The 22,436-nt window shown below is 47.0% G+C and overlaps 9 protein-coding genes across 13 annotated transcripts; 6 read left to right on the top strand and 3 right to left on the bottom strand.

Moving 5' to 3' along the window:
* Nucleotides 1-145: 145 nt before the first annotated feature.
* Nucleotides 146-2,383, top strand: LOC6606307. 3 transcript variants are annotated; one of them, XM_032721193.1, is made up of 4 exons: nucleotides 146-462; nucleotides 580-803; nucleotides 1,116-2,102; nucleotides 2,291-2,383. In XM_032721193.1, exons 1-3 carry the CDS (start codon nucleotides 409-411, stop codon nucleotides 2,068-2,070), a joined length of 1,233 nt encoding a protein of 410 aa, XP_032577084.1. In that variant the 5' UTR covers nucleotides 146-408; the 3' UTR covers nucleotides 2,071-2,102; nucleotides 2,291-2,383. The 3 variants fall into 3 exon arrangements, with proteins under 3 accessions (XP_032577084.1, XP_032577083.1, XP_002031112.1); XM_032721192.1 differs by lacking the exon at nucleotides 2,291-2,383 and having other exon boundaries at nucleotides 1,116-2,146; XM_002031076.2 differs by lacking the exon at nucleotides 2,291-2,383 and having other exon boundaries at nucleotides 148-462; nucleotides 611-803; nucleotides 1,116-2,146.
* Nucleotides 2,340-3,227, top strand: LOC6606308 (DNA-directed RNA polymerase II subunit RPB7). The gene is made up of 4 exons (XM_002031077.2): nucleotides 2,340-2,432; nucleotides 2,490-2,810; nucleotides 2,868-3,005; nucleotides 3,063-3,227. The coding sequence occupies exons 1-4, from the start codon at nucleotides 2,421-2,423 to the stop codon at nucleotides 3,111-3,113; spliced, it is 522 nt and encodes a 173-aa protein (XP_002031113.1). The 5' UTR covers nucleotides 2,340-2,420; the 3' UTR covers nucleotides 3,114-3,227.
* On the bottom strand, nucleotides 3,201-6,262 carry LOC6606309 (small G protein signaling modulator 3 homolog). The gene is made up of 3 exons (XM_002031078.2): nucleotides 6,040-6,262; nucleotides 5,448-5,970; nucleotides 3,201-5,385 (listed from the first exon to the last, which is right to left on the bottom strand). The coding sequence occupies exons 1-3, from the start codon at nucleotides 6,103-6,105 to the stop codon at nucleotides 3,560-3,562; spliced, it is 2,415 nt and encodes an 804-aa protein (XP_002031114.1). The 5' UTR covers nucleotides 6,106-6,262; the 3' UTR covers nucleotides 3,201-3,559.
* Nucleotides 6,263-6,674: 412 nt separating this feature from the next.
* LOC6606310 (trafficking protein particle complex subunit 10) lies at nucleotides 6,675-10,791 on the top strand. Of its 2 annotated transcripts, XM_032721188.1 has the most exons (7): nucleotides 6,675-6,783; nucleotides 6,837-7,060; nucleotides 7,118-9,118; nucleotides 9,178-9,792; nucleotides 9,855-10,197; nucleotides 10,286-10,291; nucleotides 10,443-10,791. In XM_032721188.1, exons 1-7 carry the CDS (start codon nucleotides 6,759-6,761, stop codon nucleotides 10,670-10,672), a joined length of 3,444 nt encoding a protein of 1,147 aa, XP_032577079.1. In that variant the 5' UTR covers nucleotides 6,675-6,758; the 3' UTR covers nucleotides 10,673-10,791. The 2 variants fall into 2 exon arrangements, with proteins under 2 accessions (XP_032577079.1, XP_002031115.1); XM_002031079.2 differs by lacking the exon at nucleotides 10,286-10,291.
* LOC6606311 (diamine acetyltransferase 2) lies at nucleotides 10,705-11,565 on the bottom strand. Its single transcript, XM_002031080.2, has 4 exons — nucleotides 11,431-11,565; nucleotides 11,317-11,368; nucleotides 11,175-11,250; nucleotides 10,705-11,114 (listed from the first exon to the last, which is right to left on the bottom strand). The coding sequence occupies exons 1-4, from the start codon at nucleotides 11,503-11,505 to the stop codon at nucleotides 10,793-10,795; spliced, it is 525 nt and encodes a 174-aa protein (XP_002031116.1). The 5' UTR covers nucleotides 11,506-11,565; the 3' UTR covers nucleotides 10,705-10,792.
* Nucleotides 11,566-11,905: 340 nt separating this feature from the next.
* On the top strand, nucleotides 11,906-14,266 carry LOC6606312 (zinc finger protein 835). Its single transcript, XM_002031081.2, has 3 exons — nucleotides 11,906-12,085; nucleotides 12,151-13,288; nucleotides 13,344-14,266. The coding sequence occupies exons 1-3, from the start codon at nucleotides 11,966-11,968 to the stop codon at nucleotides 14,003-14,005; spliced, it is 1,920 nt and encodes a 639-aa protein (XP_002031117.1). The 5' UTR covers nucleotides 11,906-11,965; the 3' UTR covers nucleotides 14,006-14,266.
* LOC6606313 (MAU2 chromatid cohesion factor homolog) lies at nucleotides 14,133-16,327 on the bottom strand. The gene is made up of 2 exons (XM_002031082.2): nucleotides 14,814-16,327; nucleotides 14,133-14,755 (listed from the first exon to the last, which is right to left on the bottom strand). Exons 1-2 carry the CDS (start codon nucleotides 16,229-16,231, stop codon nucleotides 14,275-14,277), a joined length of 1,899 nt encoding a protein of 632 aa, XP_002031118.1. The 5' UTR covers nucleotides 16,232-16,327; the 3' UTR covers nucleotides 14,133-14,274.
* A 432-nt stretch (nucleotides 16,328-16,759) lies between these two features.
* LOC6606314 (serine protease inhibitor 88Ea) lies at nucleotides 16,760-18,942 on the top strand. The gene is made up of 3 exons (XM_002031083.2): nucleotides 16,760-16,844; nucleotides 17,378-18,370; nucleotides 18,433-18,942. Exons 2-3 carry the CDS (start codon nucleotides 17,390-17,392, stop codon nucleotides 18,730-18,732), a joined length of 1,281 nt encoding a protein of 426 aa, XP_002031119.1. The 5' UTR covers nucleotides 16,760-16,844; nucleotides 17,378-17,389; the 3' UTR covers nucleotides 18,733-18,942.
* A 128-nt stretch (nucleotides 18,943-19,070) lies between these two features.
* On the top strand, nucleotides 19,071-22,432 carry LOC6606315 (serine protease inhibitor 88Ea). Of its 2 annotated transcripts, none has more exons than XM_032720699.1 (3): nucleotides 19,071-19,178; nucleotides 20,949-21,949; nucleotides 22,010-22,432. In XM_032720699.1, the coding sequence occupies exons 2-3, from the start codon at nucleotides 20,963-20,965 to the stop codon at nucleotides 22,304-22,306; spliced, it is 1,284 nt and encodes a 427-aa protein (XP_032576590.1). In that variant the 5' UTR covers nucleotides 19,071-19,178; nucleotides 20,949-20,962; the 3' UTR covers nucleotides 22,307-22,432. The 2 variants fall into 2 exon arrangements, with proteins under 2 accessions (XP_032576590.1, XP_002031120.1); XM_002031084.2 differs by having other exon boundaries at nucleotides 19,079-19,178; nucleotides 20,952-21,949; nucleotides 22,010-22,386.
* Nucleotides 22,433-22,436: the final 4 nt, after the last annotated feature.

The raw sequence follows: 22,436 nt of genomic DNA on the forward strand, positions 1-22,436 counted from the left end.
TTTTATACTTGTTACGTTCCTGGGGCATGATTTTAATATTTTATGGTATACCATGATTTTAGTATTTTATGGTATACCTCGCTATGTTTGTGCTCTTAAATGGTATATTCTAACGGTTGCAGTTGCGGGCACACTAAAGTACATAAGCAAAGTTTACTTAATTCGTTATCAGTGCGAACGATTCGAAACCAGTTTACGCGCCAATGACCGGCTTTCCATTCTTATTTGACGGGCCTACCGTCGCAGTTGCAGTTAAGTTCCCCAACCGCAACGACGCGAGGCAGCCGTGATTCATCCTCAACGCTTTTTTTCCAATTGTGTATGCAAAATGTTTTTGCACGTAACGAGCTGAACTATTGAGTTTGCTAAATTGTTTAACAAGCAATAATTGGGCCGACATGCAGGTTGATGGTTGTACCAGCAGCTCATCCGAGATCCCCCATCCCGCAAATCGTGAATCGTGTAAGTGCACAGTGGATTTGTTGGCGGGTTGAATGAAAAACTTTCTCTCTTGGCGCGCCGACGATTTTGTTTGTCTCTTCTTTCTTTCACTTGTGTAATCCGAATTTGGCCCTCAAGCTCGTTTTCTACATCGCGATTCACTTTCCAGGGAACAGTGTGAAAATGCAGTCGTCGTCGCATTCCAAAGATGGTCATAATGGAGTGGGGGCTACCAAACTGCTCCAGGATCACCAGGAGCCCGAGGACTACTTGGAGCACCTGATGAAGGAGGGCAGTCAGGAGGGCGACAGCGGTGCTGATTTGGAGCTACCTTCGTGGTACGATGAGCAGCTATTCAAGCGGTAAGTTGCGTGACTAATTGTTCACTGGTTGCATATAAGCTATTTGCCATTTGTGTGAACTACGCACAGTAGAAATAATTGTGATAATTACAATATCCATATACATAGGCTATTTATAAGCTTGGAGTAATGTAGCAGATTGCTATGTGAATAATTATGGGAAAATTTTGTATCTACGGGTTTGCAATAATAACAAATTGCGACTTAAATTTACTTTAATCTTTTAGCCCTATATATTTATATGAATATTGTAATTTAAAAAATATAACTGCATTCGTGGTACGTAATTGATTCTTTGTTCCCTTTTTGCAGTGGTCAGAGCTACTTTAGCACGTATCGCTTCGTAATGAACGCCGGAATGCTGGCTGGACTTATTGCCGTGCTGGCTATTCCATCCATTCTCCGGGTGCTGTCGTGCACACGCCAATCCTGGACAGCGTTCACTGCCTACCGTCGCTATGTGCGTACTATATTCCACACGCAAGCCTGGTATAACTACAACATCGCGGACCGTGGCAGCAGGTTCTGGACCAGCATTGCGGCCGTGAGGCGGGCCCACAGCCGCTCCAGTCATGCGTGCGCCCGTCAAGGAGCTGGACAGATCACCCAGAAGGATTTGGCCCTCACACAGTTCGGTTTCATTGGTTTCATAACGATGGGCGCTCATCGCATAAAGCTGAACGATCAGGTCTTTCTGGAGGCCACTACGCATATGTGGCGCGTTCTTGGCTATCTGCTGGGCATCAAGGATGAGTACAATATCTGCGGTAGGAACTGGGCGGAGTCAAAGCTTCGCCTCGACATTGTGATGCGTAAGGTATACGAACCAGCTCTGGCAAACACTGATGAGGAATTCAACCGAATGACCGAGGCTCTGATTAATGGCTTGTGGCACATGAACACCATGCTGTCGGTAAATGCCAACATATTCTTTGCCAAGCGATTGGCCTGCGTCAAGGGCTACGAGTACTACAGTTTCGATCATGAGAACGGAGTGGCGCAGGATCCCCAGCAGAAGCTGCACTACTACGACATGGGATGGTGGGATCGATTCATAGTCAGCTACGGCCTGTTCATCGTCACATATCTGCACAGGTACGCCCTGGTGCGATGGTACTTGAACTTCCGTGTCTGGCTGGTGGACATACTCACATATTACTTGCCCTACGTCGCCATTTGGAAGTTTGGCCCGAAGTCCGCGTATGTGCGGATCTTCAGGAAAGGCGGGGAGGCTCAAGACTTTGCACTGGGCTTAAAGGACGATTAGATAGTGTTGTGTTTGTGAGAATTAGTCAGTAGGTAAATTATCAATAAATATGCAAAGTAATTGTTGTAATAAGAAAGTTGAGCTTATATTTTAACCATACTAAATTAACGGGGTGTAGTTCATGTTGATCATATAAGAAATGTTGCATGACTTGAAAAGCTATCACCTTTATAATGAATCTTATTAAATTAAAAAGTTATTTAATTTTTCTTCTAAACAGATCGTTATAATTATTGGCGGTAAATTACGCGCCTCTGTCTTTTAACATTTCCGAATCTGGTCACACTTACGGCATCATCTTTTGAGTTCCGGCTGTTTACTTTAGTTTTTTACCTTAAATTAAATTAATAATGTTTTACCACGTGAGTATTTCATTCTCTGAATAGAGCAAAAATAAATGCCTTCCCCTTGCGCCGTAGATATCGCTGGAACAAGAGATCCTGCTTCATCCACGTTACTTTGGCCCGCAACTGCTGGAGACCGTGAAGCAGAAACTCTACTCCGAAGTGGAGGGCACCTGCACGGGAAAGTACGGATTCGTGATAGCGGTAACGACGATAGACCAGATCGGATCCGGTGTCATCCAGCCGGGCCAGGGATTTGTGGTGTATCCGGTCAAGTACAAAGCCATCGTCTTTCGGCCATTTAAGGGCGAAGTTCTGGACGCAGTGGTCAAGCAGATCAACAAAGTGGGCATGTTTGCAGAGATCGGCCCACTGTCCTGCTTCATTTCGCATCATGTATGTTAAGTCTGAGCGATCTAAGGTAACACTTTTTAACGGGTCATTCCCTTATAGTCTATTCCCGCCGACATGCAGTTCTGCCCGAATGGCAATCCGCCCTGCTACAAGAGTAAAGATGAGGATGTGGTTATCTCGGGAGAGGATAAGATTCGGCTGAAGATTGTGGGCACACGAGTAGACGCCACTGGAATTGTAAGATGCTTCCTAAATATGAGTACTTTTCGCCAGTTAATACTCTAATTTTTCTAGTTTGCAATTGGCACTTTGATGGACGACTACTTGGGATTGGTGTCCAACTAATTTCAATCGTTTTGCGTACAATTTATATATATATATATATATTAAACTTTAATGAAATGCATTTAGACAGTTAAACATCTATGTGTATATAGTAATAAATATGTATGTACTTTATAAGATTTGATTTCAATTAAAGGTACGTTACATTTGTAATTTAGTAGATTGGTGTGGTCTAGGATTTATAATAATGGATGGACATTAAGTAAACAAACGGCTCGAGCTATACATAGGGCGTTTTAAAGGTATAGTTACAGCTACAGATCGTTATGGTAAAGCACTTAAGTTAGGTGTACGACAACAAAGAAGTACTTAAAAAAGCGAACGTTTCGATTCAAAGAATTGCGATTGCACTTAGAAATGATAGAGCGGAGAAGAGGGCAATGAGATATTGGATTCGCAGATGATTGCCAACGATTGTGGAGCTCTTTACAAGGCGGCAGCAAGCCTCACAGATCCCACGAGAAGAGATGGTGCTTCACCAGCATGTCCCTTACTCCGTCCTTGAGCGGTTGCGACTCCTTGCCGCGTTTCGGAGGCAGTTCCCAGTCGGGGTTCAGATTGAAGGCGAACTGCGAGAGAATGCGTAGCTCGCACTTGATCTGCACCCAGCCGGGTGAGTCAATAAAGCTCCAGGAGTGATACCACTTCTGTACGACCTCCTGGCAGGCGCACAGCACCTCCAACCACAGGTGAAGAACCTGTTCGTTGAGGCCCAAACAGATCAGCGAGCGTAACTTAACATCCATTTGTGCGTGCGCATCGTCGTGCGTCTGATTGATGGCCTGAACGCAGCGATAGAGTAGCTCCTCGGGCGTTAGTACCTTGCCATCCTCATCCAGTCGATACGTTTTGCAGAGCACAAGACGGCTGTACACCGACTCAAAGTCCTTCTCCACCTCCCGGGTGGCAGCCTCCTCAATATACAGCCAGGGGTGAATTGGTCCACCCAGAAACGTGGGCCGTTTCATGCCGTGCTCCAGAAAGGCCTTTATGGCCGGCGCCAAGGTGCCACGCACCAGGTCCGTTACAGTTTCCGAAATGGCATCATCTCCGGCTGATGTGTACAACTTGCTCCGCTCGTCTAGCAGCTCCACGAACTTGGCTGGAAACCAGCCGCGCAGGCCGTTCAGTTCTCCCACCCAGCAGTGTTCGTCTTTTTGACTGATGATTGTAATGATGTCGTTCCGTCGAAATCCCAACTCATCGTCGTCGTGCCGCTCAAAGTCGTGCAAGGCTTTAGCCCTTCGCTTTCGCGTCCTTGCCACATTGATAAAGTTTTCGTGGTCCTTGGCATGCGACTCGGTGCTGTAGTTGGCCGTCAGCTGGATGTGACCGGCAAGCTTGGGTTCAATGGTTATGAAATGACGACCCACTTTAAGAATAGCCTCCCTTAGGTCTACCAGAATCTCCGTCTGGCGTATGTTCTTGTTCTTTAGCTGATCCCCTTCGTTGCCGTCGCCGCGGAAGAGAAAGGCTTCCAGGATGGATTTGCTTTTGCGCACCTGTCGTCGGGCTAGCTGTTGTTTGGGAAGATTAGGCGCAGCCTCGGGATTTCCTATCTGATGTCCCTGATCCGCCATGAGATAGGCCAGATGTCGACGACGATGGGTGTCGATTACCGTCTGGCTAAGTGATCCGCCCACCTCCAGGGCTTGGCGAAAGAGCACTTCGACGTCAGTGACTTCGCCGGGAATGTCGGAAAGTGAATTAAAAATCTGTGCTGAGTTCTCGAGATGCTTTAGATCTTGCTCCTTCACCTTGAGCATGCCCAGAGTCAACTGGAACAGCACGATGGAGCCCTCGTAAAAGAACCAGTCCCAGATACGCACAAGAATCTTCATATGCACCACGTTGGCAAAAAGCGTGAGGAACCAATGCAGCGTGATTAAAGACAGCTCGATGTCGTGCTTACGCAAGGACTCGTCCACGCTGCTCAGGTAGTTGGCAATGAGCGTGTGCATCACGCGTTGATCTGCTTGAATTCCCAGAAGAGTTGAGCTGTAGTAGGAAGCTGGCAGCAGATCCTCTACAATGGTGGCCATCATCCAGAAGGCGTTTTCCTCCTCCATGAAGAGAAGCAGACAGGCAACGATCACTCCGGTGCCCTGACAGTAGCCTATGTCAGGAAAAAGCCACGCGATGCCCCTCAGAATCCGGCGCAATCGAGGAATGCCCGTCCCATTCGGATTGCTAAAGCAGGCATTCGTTGGCAGGATGCGCAGAAGGTCCTTCTCGATCTGTTTCGAAGTCATCAGCTGGTCATTGCTAGAAGCTATCAAAATAAGTGTATATTAATAATGTATTTATAGGCTCCCTTGTCGCGTTCGATTCTACCTTTTACTATATCGTGATAGCTGGTCTCGCTCTTTTGCTTCTTGGCCAACGCTCCTGATAGACGCATCCACATCTGGGCACGCAACGTGTGCGGGATACCCTGACGAACCATATTGCGCAACTTTTCTGTGCGTGGGAGCATCACATCCACATGCTCCCAGCTCAGCTCGGCAGCCTCCTTGTTGTGTGAGAATTCCAGGTGGGCGATCCACTGCAATCGCTGCTGCGCGTCCTCCACAAAGGGTATGCTTAGCAATTTGTTGGAGCTCTGCTCCGGACCGTCCTCCTCCTCCACCCGGAAGCCAAATTCGTCAAAGCGGTACTCCGGCTGGTCGTTTGGGCCGGAAGCCAATTCCGCGCCACCGCCCAGCTTGGCTAGGATTTCCTGGGGCCACATAGAGGCGGTAAGAGCGGAGAATGGCCCACCGGGATTTGGTCGCAGGCCATCGGCCACACTTAGTTCCTCCATCATGGGCGGCAGCTCACCCAGATCGTCTTCCGAGCCCAGGTTCTGCAGTTTGCGCTGTTGGCAGTGGAACGATAAATATTAATTACCACGATAAGCAATCTTTTCTGGTCAATTTAGACGCACCGTATGCTCTTCACGGCCCACGTAACCCTCATGGTCGCGGCCAAAGATGCTCCTGGCCATGTCCATGCTGGGGCTGGCTAGTTTCCAGTCGAGTCCTGGCCGCGCATTCAGTGAAAGTTTCTCTCAAGTGTCTCTTTGTGGCGTGTGAAAAACAAATATTATTTCTCCATTGTTTCGTTTCCAATTAGCTACCGAATCTGATTTCACTATCAGCTGTTCGATAGTCGACTGTGGGTGGTATCGATTTTTAGCCAAGCCATAAAAACTGAGGTGTGGTGTAAAAGGGGTCAAAGGGCACTTAGCCCTTGACAAATGTTAGTAAAAACATTTTTTATAACCATTTGAAACCTTAAATACCTATATATAAAAGAATGCATTCCCTACCAATTAAAAGCATTTAGTTCATCTTAACATATTCTATTCTGCATATCCTTCCATTTTTTCTCTACGCCCTTGACCAGGGCTGATGAAAGCACACCTGTTGAACAGACAGTTAAAGCTGTTTAATTAGATTATCAATTTGTTGTATGTAGGCTAACATTTAAACGTTTATTGCATTTCTTTAAAAAATTAAAATATTATAAATTCGTCAACCGATTATTGATAACATAACAAAAAGAACAATCGATTCCCCCGCCCTCGCCTTATCAGCTGTTTGGCTGAGATTGTTGTGTGGCTTTCGTTTGCCAAATGAAAAACACACGAAATTAACAAAAACAATGCAGATAAAGCCCATAATAACATGTGAGTTGTAAAAAATTATCACAATAAATCCCATATCAAAACTTTACCTACAGACTCTGGCTCGTGCCCGCTGTTCCGGTCGCTGGAGTCCCAGATCCTGAATGCGATTCCACTGGACACTTGCGAGTGGCGACGCACTTTCCAACGCCCCACGAAACATGTTCGCTTGGAGGCCCAGGCGCAGCAGTTCAATGTTGCGGCCTTGGAGAAGTACAAGCAGGGTGACTGGAGCATCTTAGAGCACCCCATACTGCACATCTTTGTCACCGAGTGCAATGTGAGTTAACTGATCCTGTAGGAATCTCTAAATCCACTTCCATTAACTATCTTTCAGGATGTGGACACCTACAAAGCCACGATCAGGGAGGCAATCGACATTTGGTTAAAAACATTAACCAGTTATGGCGTCTCGGATTGGATGATTTTGTTGGTCGAAACATTGGACATGCGGAAGACAAAGAACTTCATGCCACGCACTACTGTGCTGGATAAGATACGGTTAGATTTTGGCACCAAGAACGACGACCGCTGCATCTCAGTTCTGAACCCGGCAAAGTTTGAACAGAAATCCACGGAGTCCTTCCGCTGCTTAGTGCAGCGTATCCGCTTCCTTATGCTCACCAGCTACAATCGGAACATAGTTAAGTACGAGGAACTAATACGGAGCAAGCGCGAAAAGCGAAACATTGAAGGCTGGGACTTCCGACAGTACTTCTTCATGCAGGAAGACCTGGCGTTGATCTTCGAAAAGTTGGAATTGCCCACCGAGGCGTTGATACAATACGATGAGCTAGACGCCATGTTCTCGCAGTTCATAACTCACACTGGTCTCAACGAGAAGCAGCAGTGGTTGAACCATTTTCGCAAGCCCCTGGACGCTTTTCATGGTATATGTCTAAACCGAGCGGACAAGTTCGAAATGAGGAACAAGATCCGCGATGAAGGCGTTTCCCTATTAGAATTCCGCAACTATCTTTTCGAACGGCAAGCCTATTTGCTGCTTACGTGCAATGACATTCCGGAAATCGCGAAGAGGCTTCTGAACTTTCTGTTTTCCACGCTGCGCGAGGTGGAGTTCATAAAGCTGGAATGTCAGGAGGGCGCTCTTTGCTGCTGGGAGTTCGTTTGTGCTCTGGAAGTCCTGCAGCTGTGCGAACAGGCCATGGAACCCAATGAGCTAACCTGTTTCCAGCACTGTGCTCCCATCTGGAACTTGGCCAAGGATAAGCTCTACGAGCTCGGCAAACTGTGTGGCCTCTTGCCCGGCTGCACGCCAACTTCGGAGCAGTTGCACATAGTGGTGCAGCTATCGTCGGGAATTGGAGATGCGCCGTCCGAGCAGCATCAGTTCCTCCAGGCGACACCTCAGCTCCGAGAACGGTCTCCCAATCGTAAGCCCAAAAAATCGGGGGCTGAGCAGCTAAAGGAAGCCCTGGGCTCGAATCAAGCCTTTCAGAAGCTATACCTGGAGCTGGCAGAACTGGCCATCAGTACGTACAAGCATGTGACACGCTTGCGATCCGCCCGTTTGGTTGGTCTGGACCTGGGAAACTTCTACTGCGCTCTAAATGAGCCGCATAAAGCTGTTGGCTTCTTCACAGATCTTCTCAGGGAGCTGAAGGCAGAGAACTGGCACATGCTGAGCTCGCAGACGCTGCTTGAATTAGCTAACTGCTACCGCAAGATGGGCGACTCGCTGGCCTACACCAAGACATGTAGCTCCATCTCATGTTGCGCTGAACTAGAGACATTGGTGCGAACCTTTTACTTCGACGAGTTTCTCAAGTCACTGAAAACACTTAAGACGACGCTTTCGGCACAGCCGTCGATAGAGAATGCCAACTATTGTGTACTGGAGGATCACTTTCGCATTCTGGACATCGAGGTTGTTAACCAGAAACCTATTATACAGGATGATTATATTCTAGTGCAGCTAAAAGTAGAGAGTCTCTATCCGCGAGGAGTCGTAGCTGAAAATGTTAAGCTTTGTTACGAATTGGAAGCTTCCTCTCTGGAGCTGGCCATGGAGAATGTCAGCCTAACTGCCTCCCCGTCGACCGTAAAGGCCAAGGACACCTCATCACGATTGAAAGTTTCGCTTCAGCTAGTCTACAAACAGGACAATCGCCTGCACTCTGCCGCTGTGGCCTGCGACTTGCCAAAAAGCAAGCAACCCGTGCGACGCACAAGCAGCACCAAGCGCAAACTTTCGCCAAGTGTCCAGGCGGACTTCACCAACTTTGTTCAAGCGGAGAACATTGCCCTTCAGCCGGGCGTAAACGTAATTGAGATGAAGGCAAAGGCCACTCGAGTGGGCTGCTGGCAATTCAAACAGGTGGGTGATCACGTTGCATCAGTTTTCTTGGCTTATCTTCAATCGATTTTGTATTTTAGCTATGTATCAGCATGTCCAGCCTGGAGTTCTTGTCGGAGCAGTTGCCATTTACGCCTGCCACCTTTGAGATTAGCACCAAGCCGGCAAGTGCCTCGCTGGAGTTCAAGACTCTGATAGCTGGCATTGTGCAGCCGATCAGCCTAAATGTTTCCGGTGGCAGTTTCATCTTTCCGCCCGATGCAAAAATCACACTGCGCTGCTCCAAGAATCTTCGCATTCGCCAGGCGCGAAATACGGAAGATGAAGCAGCGTATAATGATGACCAATCCTTTGAAAGCACGCTACAAGTGCCATTAGTGCAATTCAAATCGTTCGAGGAACGTAGAATCCCACTGGAGGTTCTCACTGATATGCCGGGCCGAAAGGTGACTAAACACCATGAGCATCACATTGCCCTCAATTGTCCATGGTCTCGAACTGAGCTCCCAATCGCCGTTGATTTTCAACCAGCCATGGAGGCCACTTGCCGGCTTCATACGTGTGGCACTAAGAAGTTCCTACAGGTGATCATGAAGGGCATGGACGCGCATCTCCTTTTGGAGCACGCTCAGGTCAAGTGCGATGTGCCCGGTGTGCAATTGTTGGATCTTAATCCCGAGTCCCAGCAGCCCATTGTAACTAAATTGCAATGCAATTTAATATCTAAAGTTGCTGATCTCCTATGCTTGTCTTCTAGGAAATCTACAAATCCCTGACTGTTACCTATCTGTACGAGATTCAAGTTGAGCCCCTCAAAACGGAGCACGAGCTGCCCGTCGTCAAAGTGCATTTTGTAATCAAATACGCATCGCTGTCGCAGCCTGATGTGTGGAGAACGTATGGCTGTGCTTTTGATCTGGTGGACTACACAACGCTATTTAAGCTGCAAGCGCAGCTGGAACCCAATGAGCTGTGCCGTCTGCGCACCGTGTGCAACATGAACTTGAAGATCACCAAGGTGCATGAGAATCCTTACACGGATCTCATGTACGAGGTGCTTAACGATCAGAATCTGTGGGCCGTTTGCGGTCGCTCAGCGGGTAAGTTGGATTCTTCTTACTATTCTCTCTTTCTTTGCTTATGATTTAATTCTGTTTCTCTACACACGATTCACTTTTGCATTTTAAGATATGGGTAAGTTCTTTGGAATAGGACACACGTAGCACTTACTAGATTTGCCCCTGCTTTTGATTGGAAACATTTAACACTGAAAAAGATTAGCTAACTTCGATGAACCAACAGTCTGTACTCGTTGACTAACTTTATTTTTTACTTAACCTTTTAGGTGTCGTATCCATGAAGGACGTCGACAGTCATTCCATATCGCTGGATGTAATGCCGCTGAGTACCGGCTTTCTGCCAATGCCCAGCATTCGATTGTCCAAATACACTGCCGGTGGCAAAAGTAAGACCGATGGCCACTCCAAGGTGCATCCCTTTCCGCCCGGTCAAGTCTACAACTCCACGAAGAGCATGCAGATCCATGTCATCGCAAGTGTGGCGGGGGATCAATAAGAAGCCAAATTGAAAACGAATTAATTGCAATGTACTCATAGCACATATGGCCCATGGCCAAGTATTATTAATTATTTATCGTCCTACTATAAAGTAGTAAAAATTGAAAATCAAATCGATTTACGATTTTTGTGCACTCAGATCCGCGGCCAATTTGGCCAGTTGCTGCTCCTCGACGCGGTAGTAGTGCCAGCCCTCTTTATCCGTCAAATCCACGGCACCAAGACTTTCGTAGAACTTGCGTGCAGGATTCCATTCAAGTACATTGAACTCCAGGCGAGGGCACTGAAGCTCTACTGCCCGCGCTGCAACCTCCAAGAAGATTCGCTTTCCGGCGCCGCGTTTTCGGTGCTCGGGGCGCACATAGATGTCTTCGACGAAGAAGTACCGTCCCTGCCACGTTGAGTATGCCTTGTAGCAAATGGAGTACCCAATCGCCTGACTGGAATAGGAAAACAAAGCTGCAGGTTAATTAGCTCATGCCAAGAACTACAGTACTTACTCAGTATCGTTGTCTACAAGCACATAGACTTCACAATACTCCTGGCCACCAGTGAGACCTGCATCGCGTTTAAGATCTGTCATATATACAAATGTATAAATTATTATTTTATTATTACGGTAGAGGTTTCGCCATCTCTTACCTTCCTCTGTTAGCTGGGGACCATTGCTCATCTTCTCAAAGTCGGCCAGTTCCTGCAGACCAATTCAAAAGTAGCTCAAATTTGTTTTTAAATAGGAATCTTATAAAACTCAACCTGAATCATGGAGAGCACATCTTTAATATCTTCAGCTTGAGCACGCCGAAATGTGAACTCTCCGGATTTCGACATAGTGAGGAATCTTTATAAAGTGTGTTTTGCTGATTATGGTCAAAAGAGCTTATCTTTTGTCGAAACACATCTAATCTATAGAGATGAGCCGAACTATCGTGAGTAAAAGTAGATCACAATTTAAAAAAGAACCCAATATCGATTGGGAAAAGATTCATTTGTCTTCAATAAGTAAAAAATAGGATAAAACAAGAATTAAGTTGAAGATTAGGTTCTTGTGTATTATCGATTAACATTTGAAATGGTCTTATTTCAATAATAGCCATACAAATAAGTTATTAAAACCTCTTCTTCACTCTTAAGAATTTTTTTTGAATTGCTCGATGCCCGCCAACAGCATTTAAGGTGTGACCAGGTGCCCTTGAAGTGCATCGTTTTATTTAGCGTAACAAACGGCAGCCATACTGCATTTATTTAATTGTTTTATTTTGTTTCTGCCTTTGACCGATTGCATCGCGAAATGGATGTGGACAAGATCTGCCTGACCTGCCTGAGTTCCACGGGACCCCTCCTGTCCATCTACGACGGCGGATCCGGCAGCTGCCTGGCGGACATGATCCGAGAGTTCACAAAAACCAAGGTGAGTTGCTTTCGCCGAGTAATACTGATTTCCATGTTAATCTCGGTTTAATTCGCGTTTTTAAGCCCCGACGCAATGATAATCTGCCCGAGAAGGTGTGCCTGAGCTGTTTGAGTGAAATCTCCAATTGCTACACATTCAAAATCAAGTGCGAGAACTCCAGTCGCACCCTGCGCCAATTGCTGCCGAATGCGTTGCCGGAGGAGCCCGATAACAAGGTGTCTTTCAGTTGTCCAGTGGCCACAACGGACCAGGCTGTGCAGACCACTAGTTGGGAGCCGGACAAATGCACAGCCTCCGTGCAAACGGACGCAGTGACTACCACAGACGCCGAGCAGAATACCAGCCTGATTAAGTCAACAATTTCAGTAGACCTGGACTACGAAGGCGAGGGCGAGGTCTTCGACTACGAGCTGCCGGATGAGCCCGTCGAAAAGACCACCAGCCTCATCCTGCAGGTCCAGGGAAACTTAAAGCACGAAAAAGAAGTGGTGTTTACCCAAACCAATGTTATTTACGAAGGCGACGACCACGAGCTGGAACAGCAGATCAGGGAATGTAACCTGGCCATCTTCGAAGGTGTCGACAACGAGGCGGAAATCATCACAGTAACCGCTCCGCAGGTAACCACCAGAAAGAGCGCAGCCAAGCTTCTAACGCAGCAGGAAAACGATAAGCAGGAGACTCCTGTGGGTTCTAAGGAGGAAGCACGCGAAATAGAGAAGGAACAAGTACCTCAGACGGCTAAGCGCACCTCACGGCGTCGCGGAGTGGTGAAGCAGGATGTACCAGCTACCCCGCCGTCAGATGCAGAGCCTTCCCCCAAGCAGCATCGGTTAGGAACGCAGCGAAAACTCAGCGCGCCAAGAGCGGGAACAGTAAAAAGCCCTAGTACAACGTCAGGAGCAGCCAGTACTCCTGAGCTCAAATACCACTGTGATCGTTGCAATGCAGGATTCGCGGTGGAGAAATCGTTGATGATCCACAGACGCCAAAAGGGCTGCATTAATCGCAACTTCAAGTGCAATGAGTGCGATAAGGTCTTCGTGTCGCCGGATCACTTGGCGGAACACCAGGCCAGTCATGGTGCACACAATTGCCCGGAGTGTGGAATACGGTGTGATTCGAAGGAGGCACTGAGCAAGCACATGGTGCAGGGCCACAAGCGTAATCTGCGGAATCAGTGCAATATCTGTCAGAAAGGTAAGGTAACATAAAGTGGACGCAAATCCTATCTAATCGTCTCTTAATATTGTAGTATTCACCATGCTGTCCACGCTGCGTGACCACATGCGCATCCACACTGGCGAGAAACCCTTTGTGTGCAATATCTGCGGCAAGAGCTTTACACAGAACGCCAATCTTCGCCAGCACAAGCTGCGTCACTCGGAGACCAAAAGTTTCAAGTGCGAGCTGTGCCCGCACTCGTTCGTTACCAAGGCGGAACTCACCTCCCATGCCCGCACCCACACCGGCGACAAGCCCTTCGAGTGTGAGGTGTGCTTGGCCAGATTCACCACCAGTTGCTCCCTGGCCAAGCACAAACGAAAGCACACAGGCGAACGGCCATACGCCTGCGATCTCTGCCCCATGAGATTCACTGCCCTCAATGTGCTAAAGAACCACCGAAGGACACATACAGGTGAGCGGCCGTACGTCTGCCCCTTCTGCTCAAAGACCTTTACGCAGCGGGGTGACTGCCAGATGCACCAGCGTACACATCAGGGCGAGCGGATCTACATTTGTCCGGTGTGCAATGAGGAGTTCAGGTCGATGCCCGAGATGAGATCACATTTGGCTGGCCACGAGCAGCATGACAAACGCCTGGTGCACTTCACCTTTCTGAGCAACAAGGAAAACGGAAGCGGGGCCCTTGAAGAAGACCTTAACGAGATAACCGAGTCTGCGCTTATGCTATAAGTCGATGTAGAAGCTGTGCAAGCAAGGCGGATCTTGTAAAGGTGGTTGAGTTTGCCTAATCCCCAAGATTATAATGATTATAATCCTAAGTTGAAAGTCCCAACTCAAAAGCGCACAACTCGTCCTCTTTACATTTGCGTCTACTCTTTCCCTCGGGAACACAGTTTATGACAAAATTCACAACTTTAGAACATCTTTAGTCTTAACTTAGTCGCTAGGTCGTAGATAAAAATAAAAGCTTAAAGTTACATTGCATAATCATCTCATTGCTAGTAGAACTGACCGTATTGCCCCGCCGGCTGCATGGCTGCCGATGTGGAGGCGATGACGGGGACTGAGGCTGTAACGGAGGACTCTGGCATGAGCAGGACGGGAACAGCCGGCGGACCACTCGTCACTGGCGGATCGCCCTGGAACCAGTTGACGAGTTCGTGATGCGCACTTTGGACGCACTTGCGCTGGTCTGCAATCAGGTTCTCCGAGTATTTAACGTGGTTAGCATAAGCATCCTTTTCATGCTGCACATCCTTTGACATACGATGCAGGTCCTTTAGTATTGCCGATCCCCACAGCTGGACGTGGATGTCGGGTATCTTACTGGCCAGCTGCATTGCCGGCGTCACCATGTTCATGCTTTCCTTTGAGTTTCCGATGCTGAGAAAGACGTGCGATAGCAGAACCAACGAGCAGCTGGTCAGTCGGTTGAGGTCTTCGGCGTTGGCCATTTTCAGAGTTTCACGCAGAAAGCGTCTGCAAAGAGTAAAGATTATCAGTATACATTCTAGAGTCTAGGCTTAAGGTGACTAACTTTGCCTCGTGGAAGCTGTTTTTGTGAAAAGCGTGCAGTCCCTGGACGTAGTAGAAGCCTCCCATCAGCGCTTGACTGCTGTACGTGTGCGTGTTTTCCGTTGAGACGGCATCCAGGATTTGCTTGAGGTCCGTGTCCCGCTTGGTGCGCAGATAAATGATCGCCAGGTTGAGGTTGGCAAACAGTTTCAGGTCTCGCTCGCTGGTCTCACTCACGCACACGACGAACTGCCTCTCCGCATGCTCAAACAGGTTGGTGGACATGGAGTAGAGACCGATGAGGCAGTGCAGCTGAGCCGAGTGTCGCCGTAGCAGGCTGCGTTGCGGAGCGGCCATGCAAACGTCTCTCGCGGCTGCTATTTCCCGGATAGCCAGTTCCCGGTTGCCCATCACCATGCGGCACATCACAATATGCTCCAGCAAAATCACCTTGAATACGGATAGAATGGGTTTGTCTTCCTGTTGCTTGAGTTTTTCGATCTGGGTGAGTGCTTTTTCCGTGTACTTTTGTGCTTTGTCCATGTAGCCCGCCATCATTGAGTGGGAGACGGTGACCAGATAGACCAGGACGTACAGCTGCTCCTTGGGCAGCCATACGAACATCTCGAGTTGATTTGCCCCGAAAATTGCCTCATCCGAAGGCCAATTTGGCGCCATTATCGTTTGTATGGACATCTGCAGTTGTTTGAGACTAGGCTTCACCGTTTTCACCTGCCCGAGGGCAAGGTAGTAGCACACCTGTAGCACCAGGAAAAACACCTTCAGGTACTCCTTCTGGTGCGGATTGGGTATGTTGTTGTCAATAATTTGGCCGGCGGAGTTGAGCAGGGCGAGCACGTCGTTGGTCTTGCGCTCGATCATAAGGATCATGGCGCGCGAGAGCAGGAAGAGCACTTTCAGGTACGTGGCGCTCGCCTCGTCGGCACTTTCCGCGCCCACGGCCAGCAGTTCGGAGGCCAGCGAGTACTCGCGATCGCTGGCATGTATTTGGGACAGCTGGAGCAGCAGCTTGCAGTGCCAGTAGACGTTGTTTTGCGACAGTTCCACGGCCCGCCGGAGCATCGCCTTCGCCTGGTGCGAGTTCCTGTCCGTCTGCAGATGCAGTTGGGCCAGCAGCGAGGCGGTGTCGAACTTAACGTCAAAATTGGGCAGCGGTTCGGATATGCTCCACGCCTTCTCCAAATGCTGGCGCGCCAGATCGATGTTCTTGGTGTAGGCCATCAGGATTTGGCCCATCTGCAAGTGTGTCCGCGCCTCGACCTTCGAGGGCGGCATAAATGTGAACAGGGCTTGAAGACACTGGATGCATTTCTTGATGTTCGGCGGCTGCGAGGTGCGGAAGTACTCCGCCAGGCCAAGGAGCGATATGTAGCAGGCGTCCTGGGACGCCGCCGTCGACGTGCTCGTCGATGCACTCATTTCGGTGAGCGGGTGCCAAATTCGGTTTGTTTATCGCGTAATTTTGTTGTCAATTCGCGACTATTCAATCACGGTGGTGGCTGCCAGTGTTGTCAAGTGCGGAATTTTAGTGGTGAACCAAGCTTTAGCGGTTATCGTTTGGCAGTCACAGTGGCAGTCACTCTTTTTCAGTACTGTGACTGGTACCGTTCAGCAGAAGATAAAGCTTGAAAAAAGCTATGGGTTAAAAACTGAGTAGATCAAAAATCATTTCTTTTTGCAGTAAGCAAATAAATAAAATTAATAAGTATAGAAAAAATGTGATAATAATATTAAAGCATGGTAAATGGTAATGGTAAATGGAGCAGAACTCCAAGTAATAAGCCAATTCTTTCTTTAAATCACGGTTTAGAAAATCCGTCTTATTTCAGTGCGATACAGTGCGTTATCAATTTGTTAGACTGTAAAGTCGAGGATCAGCTGCGAATTCGCATGCTTATCGCATTATTATCATTATTTTTAAACCAAACTCTTGCGTTTATTGCCACATGAATTAGTCGGAGATTGTAAGTGAAATCGGTTGGACCACCATTGTTTCCGTTTTTAATTTAATTCTGTGCAATATTCCGTTAAGGTAAAACCCAAGATTCTTATAAAATAAAAATTTCATACGGTTGTATCAATAACGACTATACGTAGTACTTTATGTTTGCAATCGACTTAAACACATAATCCAGAATATGAAAGTTTCTTATCAGTATAAGTACACATATGTATGTATATATTATAAGAATTATGATGGTTACAAGAAAACAGAATTCTAGCAAATGTGAAGAAAGATATTATTCAAGACTTTTTTATTGGTTCTAAGGAACTTTTCTCAGTTGGACTCGTGTCAATGTTTAAAATCCTATTGTAAAAAGCTAATTTTTAATAGTCCGACAAAATTTGGATGTGTCACAAAGTCGATTAACGAAATTCAAACATTATCTCTGAAAAATCCCACAATATGCATACATATAAATAATTAACTTAAATGTTATGAGGCCAAGATTATTAATGATGCTTGTTTTTTCTTTGGAAATTCACATTGTGAAAAATAATATGACATCCTCCACGAATTTTAAGTTATAGTTCATAAATTAATGGATGTCCTTAAATTTTTAGACAGTACCAACTATGCACACCTTTAGTTTGGTCCTGTTGGCCCTCCTTCCTGTAGTAACCCTTGCAGTCTTGGACAAGCCGGAGCTATCATTTCTGAATGAGTTCTTACAGATTTTTAAGGGAGAACGAGACTTCTCCTTAGCACTGATGAAACAGATACGAGAGATGTATCCCAGTGGCAATCTGTTCTTCTCCCCGTTCAGCACCTACAACGCCCTGCTCCTCGCCTACTTCAGTTCCTCCGAGCAGACGGAACATGAGCTTGCGCAGGCACTGAACCTGGGATGGGCCTCCAGCAAGCAGCAGGTCTTAGTTTCGTACACGTTGGCAAAGAGGCAGGACGAATTTCGATGGCGCCAAAGTCCCATGGAGCTCTCGTCTGCGAACAGAATTTTCGTCGACAGGTCGATAAATGTTTCCAACAAATTCAACACTTTACTCTACGGGACAACCAAACAGCTGGACTTCAAGAATGAACCGGAGAATGGCCTACGGGTAATTAACGATTGGATAGCCGATAAGACGCACAACCAGATCCGCGACATGCTCAGCTCCCAGGAGATCACATCCCGCACCATGTTGGTGCTGGCCAACGCCGCCTACATGAAGGGCCAGTGGCTCAGCCAGTTCAAGGTGGAGGAGACCGCCTTGAAGCCGTTCTTCATAAACGAGCGTGAGCAGGAAATGGTTCACATGATGCACAAGACGGGCACCTTCAAGATGACCATCGACGAGGGCGTGCAGTCGCAGATCATCAAGCTGCCCTACCGCACCATATACAAGTCGAAGGAGACGCACATTTCCACTCCCGAGACCAAATCCGATATCTCTATGATAATCATTCTGCCGTACTCCAACAAAATCAGTGTTAACCATGTCATATCCCGACTAAATGCCGATTCCTTAAAGAAATGGTTCGAACGGGCAATGCCGCAGGAGATCGAGCTGTCGCTGCCCAAGTTCCAGTTCGAGCAGCGACTGGAACTGACCCCGGTAAGATATGACCCGACTGGATCACTTGAGACGCACTAACCCGTAAGCTGTTACGTTTTCAGATCCTCAGCGGAATGGGAGTGAACACAATGTTCTCCAGCAACGTCACCTTTGGAGACCTGACTGCCGATCCCATTTCCCTTGCCATCGATGAAGTCCAACATCTGGCCAAGATCAAGGTGGACGAAGTGGGCAGCACTGCGGCAGCGGCAACCATCCTCTTTGTCAGCCGATCCGCCAGGCAGCCCGATCCTACCAAATTCAACTGCAACCACCCGTTCGTGTTCCTCATCTATGATGAGAAGGTGGACACGATTCTCTTTGCGGGCGTCTACAGCAATCCCAGGCAAATGCAGCACTAAAAGTGTTTTAAAACTTGTGTGTTTTTAAAAAAATTTAAAAAAAATATTCTCTATAATGCCCCAGTTTTTCTTTCATTGTTCTTTTCATTTTTTAATTTCGATATTAGCTAATTTATTGAAAGGTTATACTTTTATTTTCCCCTACAATACATATAGTGCCCCTAAATTGTAAAAATATTGAATATATCAAGTCACTACATTTGTATCGCAGTTTAAGTAACTACTTTTGCATGAAACGCAAGCCTTGTGAAGTAACCCACATCTCGACTTTCTGGGTGACTATCATCGTATATCGATATCCAAGCTGCGCTTGCGGTTTTAAGTACCCAGCTACTTTGGAGCACCGGACTCAGTTTATAGTTAGACGCGCTGGTGAACGGACTTGCAGTCGTTCCAAGTTATAGTTGTATATCGGTGCCACTTAAGCCTACGTACACTTGAAGAAGGTATTTCCCAGTGCTCATCCAGTTGTGTCTGTCCCAATTTGTTCAACTCCCCCCGGCAATTGTGACGATCATTAAACGAACGAATCGGGTTGAAATTAAAGCGTCGTCTATTATTGTAACACTAATCAGCATGCAAATGATTGCACAATTGCACATACATACGTAGATATACATATGTTTGCATATAGGGATTTGAATATATATCACGCACGCATTTTCTTTGCCACTATAGCCTTGATTTGATTGATCTCTGAAGTGCGATACCATAATGACCTCCAGTTTAATAGGGTTTTCACTTGATGACTCCTAAGAAAAAAAAATATTGTTTTGACTGACACATAGCTCTGCGTTTATAAATAAAACGGGAAAACCAGTGAAATCGGAAATGAAAATATTTATTTAATTTTGTTGTGCAAAAATAAATCATTTAATTTTTTTAAATCAAAAAGTAAATCACATTTGTACAAGGAATTTTAATATATCAAGAAGTAGTAAGAAATGATTGCATTGTACTTATATATATTTACTGAGAAATTTCAAATCAAGTGCTTGTGTTTTTGCCAAACCAATTAATCCAAGTTCAATGCAGCTTAATTTTGGCTGACATGTCCACTTCCTCCTGTCAGTCAAAAAACTGGTTGTTCAATATTTTGTGGATTCGCCCAAAAAAACCCAGCAAAGCGCACAAAAACGCCGCGCATGCGCAGAAACAGCGTTACGTCTATGGGGTAAAAAACAAAAAAAAAGACAACCGAAAGCAATTACAAAATCGCCCATACAGGGTCAACAATGAGCATTCATACGCGTTGAAATACGTTTATGAATCATATACTAAGTATATTGGTAACTGCCGGTGGTATCCGCAACCGGTTATCGAAAATGTTAATTTTGGGTTTTTTATTTTCACACAACAAAGCGCTTTTCACTGCAGTCACGCAATGGATGACTTCGTCATCGCTCAGCTGCTGAAAGCAAAACTGGAGCTATGGCCATCACAAAGCTCAAGCTCCCAAACCGATCCGATCCGATCTGTGGGCGCTCCTTCATGCTCCGATGGATGCATGTGGGAATGGGTGGAATGGCTGATGTATGGATACATTATGTTCGGATTGCGAATTTCGAGTGGAGAGCGGCGGAAACTTTCACTTTTTTTTTGTGTCGCCTCTGCGGAGATGTTGCAACTGTCGTCTGCAAATAGCTGACCACTCAATGGACTGGAAAAGCTTTTTGGTGAATCAGCCTAAAGCGATCTTTAACGACCTGAATTCGGTTCCATATTTAATAAAAAGATTCATTCAGATGCTCATCTAAACTAAGTCTATAAAATATTTCGCGATTGTTTACAACAATTCAGAAGTACGTTTACGTAACTAGAAAACCCTAACGACTTGCAGTTTGGCAAACTAAGTGAATATTAAGTACGTAATTTGCTGAGACTTGCAGTTCTAATTTAACTACTTCCATAATTAGTGGTAATTTTGAACAGAAATCACTTTGGGGAATTTTGTCAATCTTTCTGGGAGATTCATAAATTTTTCTGGCCTGAGTGCGCTTTAAATGCTTGGTTGTCTAATAAATTAGAGGGGAAATTATACCAGGATTCAATGCCGGTCACGTATTTCCCACAAATCACACACTCAAAAAATAAAATGGTGTACAAGGTCACATATTTAGGGGTCTTGTGCCTTTCGGTTACTCATTTCAATCACATTGGCTTCCCCCTCTTTGAAATAATTGCTATTTTAACTTAAATCATGTTCCAATTCTTAGCAGGCTTCCACAACATGCACATCCTCAGCATATCTTTGATGGCGGTCCTGCCGGCCATTGCCTTGGCCGGTCTCTGTGGAGATGAGCCCGATGCCAGTTTGTTGGATCAGCGGCTGAACCTCTACAAGGGTCAACAGAACTTCGCCGTGTCCATGCTGAACGTCATCCGGCAGAGCACTCCCAATGAGAACGTCTTCTTCTCGCCGTACAGCACGTACCATGCCCTGCTCCTCGCCTATTTCGGATCCTCTGGCGACACGGAGAAGGAGTTGGCCAAGGTGCTGCATCTGGATTGGGCCGAATCGAAGGAGGTGGTGCGCAGCGCCTACATTCTGGAGAAGATGAGCCGCAAGGAGCGGCAGAGCAAAATGCCTCTCGAGTTCTCCTCAGCCGATCGCATATTCTTCGCCAATGATTTGCATGTAACCGAATGCGCACGGAATCGTCTGGCCGAGGAGGTCCAGCAGATCGACTTCAAGAACCGGCCAGAGGAGTCACGCAAGCAAATCAACGATTGGATTGCCAAGCAGACGCACGATCAAATCCGCAATATGCTTAGCGCCGATGAAATCACTCCGCGAACTCGTTTGGTCCTGGCCAACGCCGCCTATCTGAAGGGTCAGTGGCTCAGTCAGTTCAAGACGGAGAAGACGGTGCCCATGCCCTTCTACACGTCCCCGTCCAACTTCTCGCTGGTGTCCATGATGCAGCAGAAGGGCACCTTCCTGCTGAATGTCGACGAACAGCTCCGCGGCCACGTGCTTCAGCTGCCCTATCGCACCGTCTTCGAGTCGCAGGAGAAGGAGGACAGCTCGCCGGATGAGAACTCGGACATCTCCATGGTGCTCATCTTGCCGCCATTTAACAGCAATTCCCTCGAGGATGTGCTCTCCCGGTTGAATGCCGACAGTCTGGATGATTCGTTGAAGCAGGCCATGCCCCGCGAAATCGAAGTGTCGCTGCCCAAGTTTGAGTTTGAACAGCGCCTGGAACTTAACCCTGTAAGTCCTAATTTCTTGCCTCCAAAGTGTGATTAAGTTCTTACCTGCTCCATTTCTTAGATCCTTGCCAAAATGGGAGTCAGCAAAATGTTCGATGAGTCTGTCGCTACCTTCGATGATCTGACTTCCGAGACGATTTCCATCGGTGACTCCAAGCACGTGGCCAAGATCAAGGTGGACGAGGAGGGTAGTACTGCGGCAGCGGCCACAGTTCTCTTCACCTACCGCTCGGCCAGGCCCGTAGAGCCGGCCAAGTTTGAATGCAACCATCCTTTCGTGTTCGTCATCTACGACCGCACCTCCAGGTCGATCCTATTTACGGGCATCTATCGCGATCCCAAAACAATAAAGCAGTAAAAGATGGCAGGCTTTAAGGTGCTGCAACTTTGCAACTAATCTAACCAAATTATTTTTCGACTGTAATTCACAATTTAAACTGTAAAAACAAACTTAAACCATAATAAATTATGCCTATAACAAGAAGCCT

The sequence above is a fragment of the Drosophila sechellia genome, chromosome 3R, assembly GCF_004382195.2.
Source record: "Drosophila sechellia strain sech25 chromosome 3R, ASM438219v1, whole genome shotgun sequence".
Classification (NCBI taxonomy): Eukaryota; Metazoa; Arthropoda; class Insecta; order Diptera; family Drosophilidae; genus Drosophila; species Drosophila sechellia.

Bases quoted from the DNA above. Each gene is read 5' to 3' on its own strand.
- LOC6606309 (XM_002031078.2), bottom strand. From the start codon at position 6,105: ATGGACATGGCCAGGAGCATCTTTGGCCGCGACCATGAGGGTTACGTG. The intron at 5,971-6,039 runs GTGCGTCTAAAT...CACTGCCAACAG, and splicing joins TGGGCCGTGAAGAGCATACG to CGCAAACTGCAGAACCTGGG. The intron at 5,386-5,447 runs GTAGAATCGAAC...TTATTTTGATAG, and splicing joins CTATCACGATATAGTAAAAG to CTTCTAGCAATGACCAGCTG.
- LOC6606307 (XM_032721193.1), top strand. From the start codon at position 409: ATGGTTGTACCAGCAGCTCATCCGAGATCCCCCATCCCGCAAATCGTG. The intron at 463-579 runs GTAAGTGCACAG...TTGGCCCTCAAG, and splicing joins TCCCGCAAATCGTGAATCGT to CTCGTTTTCTACATCGCGAT. The intron at 804-1,115 runs GTAAGTTGCGTG...CCCTTTTTGCAG, and splicing joins GATGAGCAGCTATTCAAGCG to TGGTCAGAGCTACTTTAGCA.
- LOC6606313 (XM_002031082.2), bottom strand. From the start codon at position 16,231: ATGAGTGCATCGACGAGCACGTCGACGGCGGCGTCCCAGGACGCCTGC. The intron at 14,756-14,813 runs GTTAGTCACCTT...TACTCTTTGCAG, and splicing joins AACAGCTTCCACGAGGCAAA to ACGCTTTCTGCGTGAAACTC.
- LOC6606314 (XM_002031083.2), top strand. From the start codon at position 17,390: ATGCACACCTTTAGTTTGGTCCTGTTGGCCCTCCTTCCTGTAGTAACC. The intron at 18,371-18,432 runs GTAAGATATGAC...TTACGTTTTCAG, and splicing joins AGCGACTGGAACTGACCCCG to ATCCTCAGCGGAATGGGAGT.
- LOC6606311 (XM_002031080.2), bottom strand. From the start codon at position 11,505: ATGTCGAAATCCGGAGAGTTCACATTTCGGCGTGCTCAAGCTGAAGAT. The intron at 11,251-11,316 runs GTAAGAGATGGC...TATATATGACAG, and splicing joins TCCCCAGCTAACAGAGGAAG to ATCTTAAACGCGATGCAGGT. The intron at 11,115-11,174 runs GTAAGTACTGTA...TTCCTATTCCAG, and splicing joins CTTGTAGACAACGATACTGA to TCAGGCGATTGGGTACTCCA.
- LOC6606315 (XM_032720699.1), top strand. From the start codon at position 20,963: ATGCACATCCTCAGCATATCTTTGATGGCGGTCCTGCCGGCCATTGCC. The intron at 21,950-22,009 runs GTAAGTCCTAAT...TCCATTTCTTAG, and splicing joins AGCGCCTGGAACTTAACCCT to ATCCTTGCCAAAATGGGAGT.
- LOC6606308 (XM_002031077.2), top strand. The intron at 2,811-2,867 runs GTATGTTAAGTC...ATTCCCTTATAG, and splicing joins CCTGCTTCATTTCGCATCAT to TCTATTCCCGCCGACATGCA. The intron at 3,006-3,062 runs GTAAGATGCTTC...TAATTTTTCTAG, and splicing joins GAGTAGACGCCACTGGAATT to TTTGCAATTGGCACTTTGAT.
- LOC6606312 (XM_002031081.2), top strand. From the start codon at position 11,966: ATGGATGTGGACAAGATCTGCCTGACCTGCCTGAGTTCCACGGGACCC. The intron at 12,086-12,150 runs GTGAGTTGCTTT...CGCGTTTTTAAG, and splicing joins GAGAGTTCACAAAAACCAAG to CCCCGACGCAATGATAATCT. The intron at 13,289-13,343 runs GTAAGGTAACAT...TTAATATTGTAG, and splicing joins GTGCAATATCTGTCAGAAAG to TATTCACCATGCTGTCCACG.
- LOC6606310 (XM_032721188.1), top strand. From the start codon at position 6,759: ATGCAGATAAAGCCCATAATAACAT. The intron at 7,061-7,117 runs GTGAGTTAACTG...ACTATCTTTCAG, and splicing joins TCTTTGTCACCGAGTGCAAT to GATGTGGACACCTACAAAGC. The intron at 9,793-9,854 runs GTAACTAAATTG...CTTGTCTTCTAG, and splicing joins CCGAGTCCCAGCAGCCCATT to GAAATCTACAAATCCCTGAC.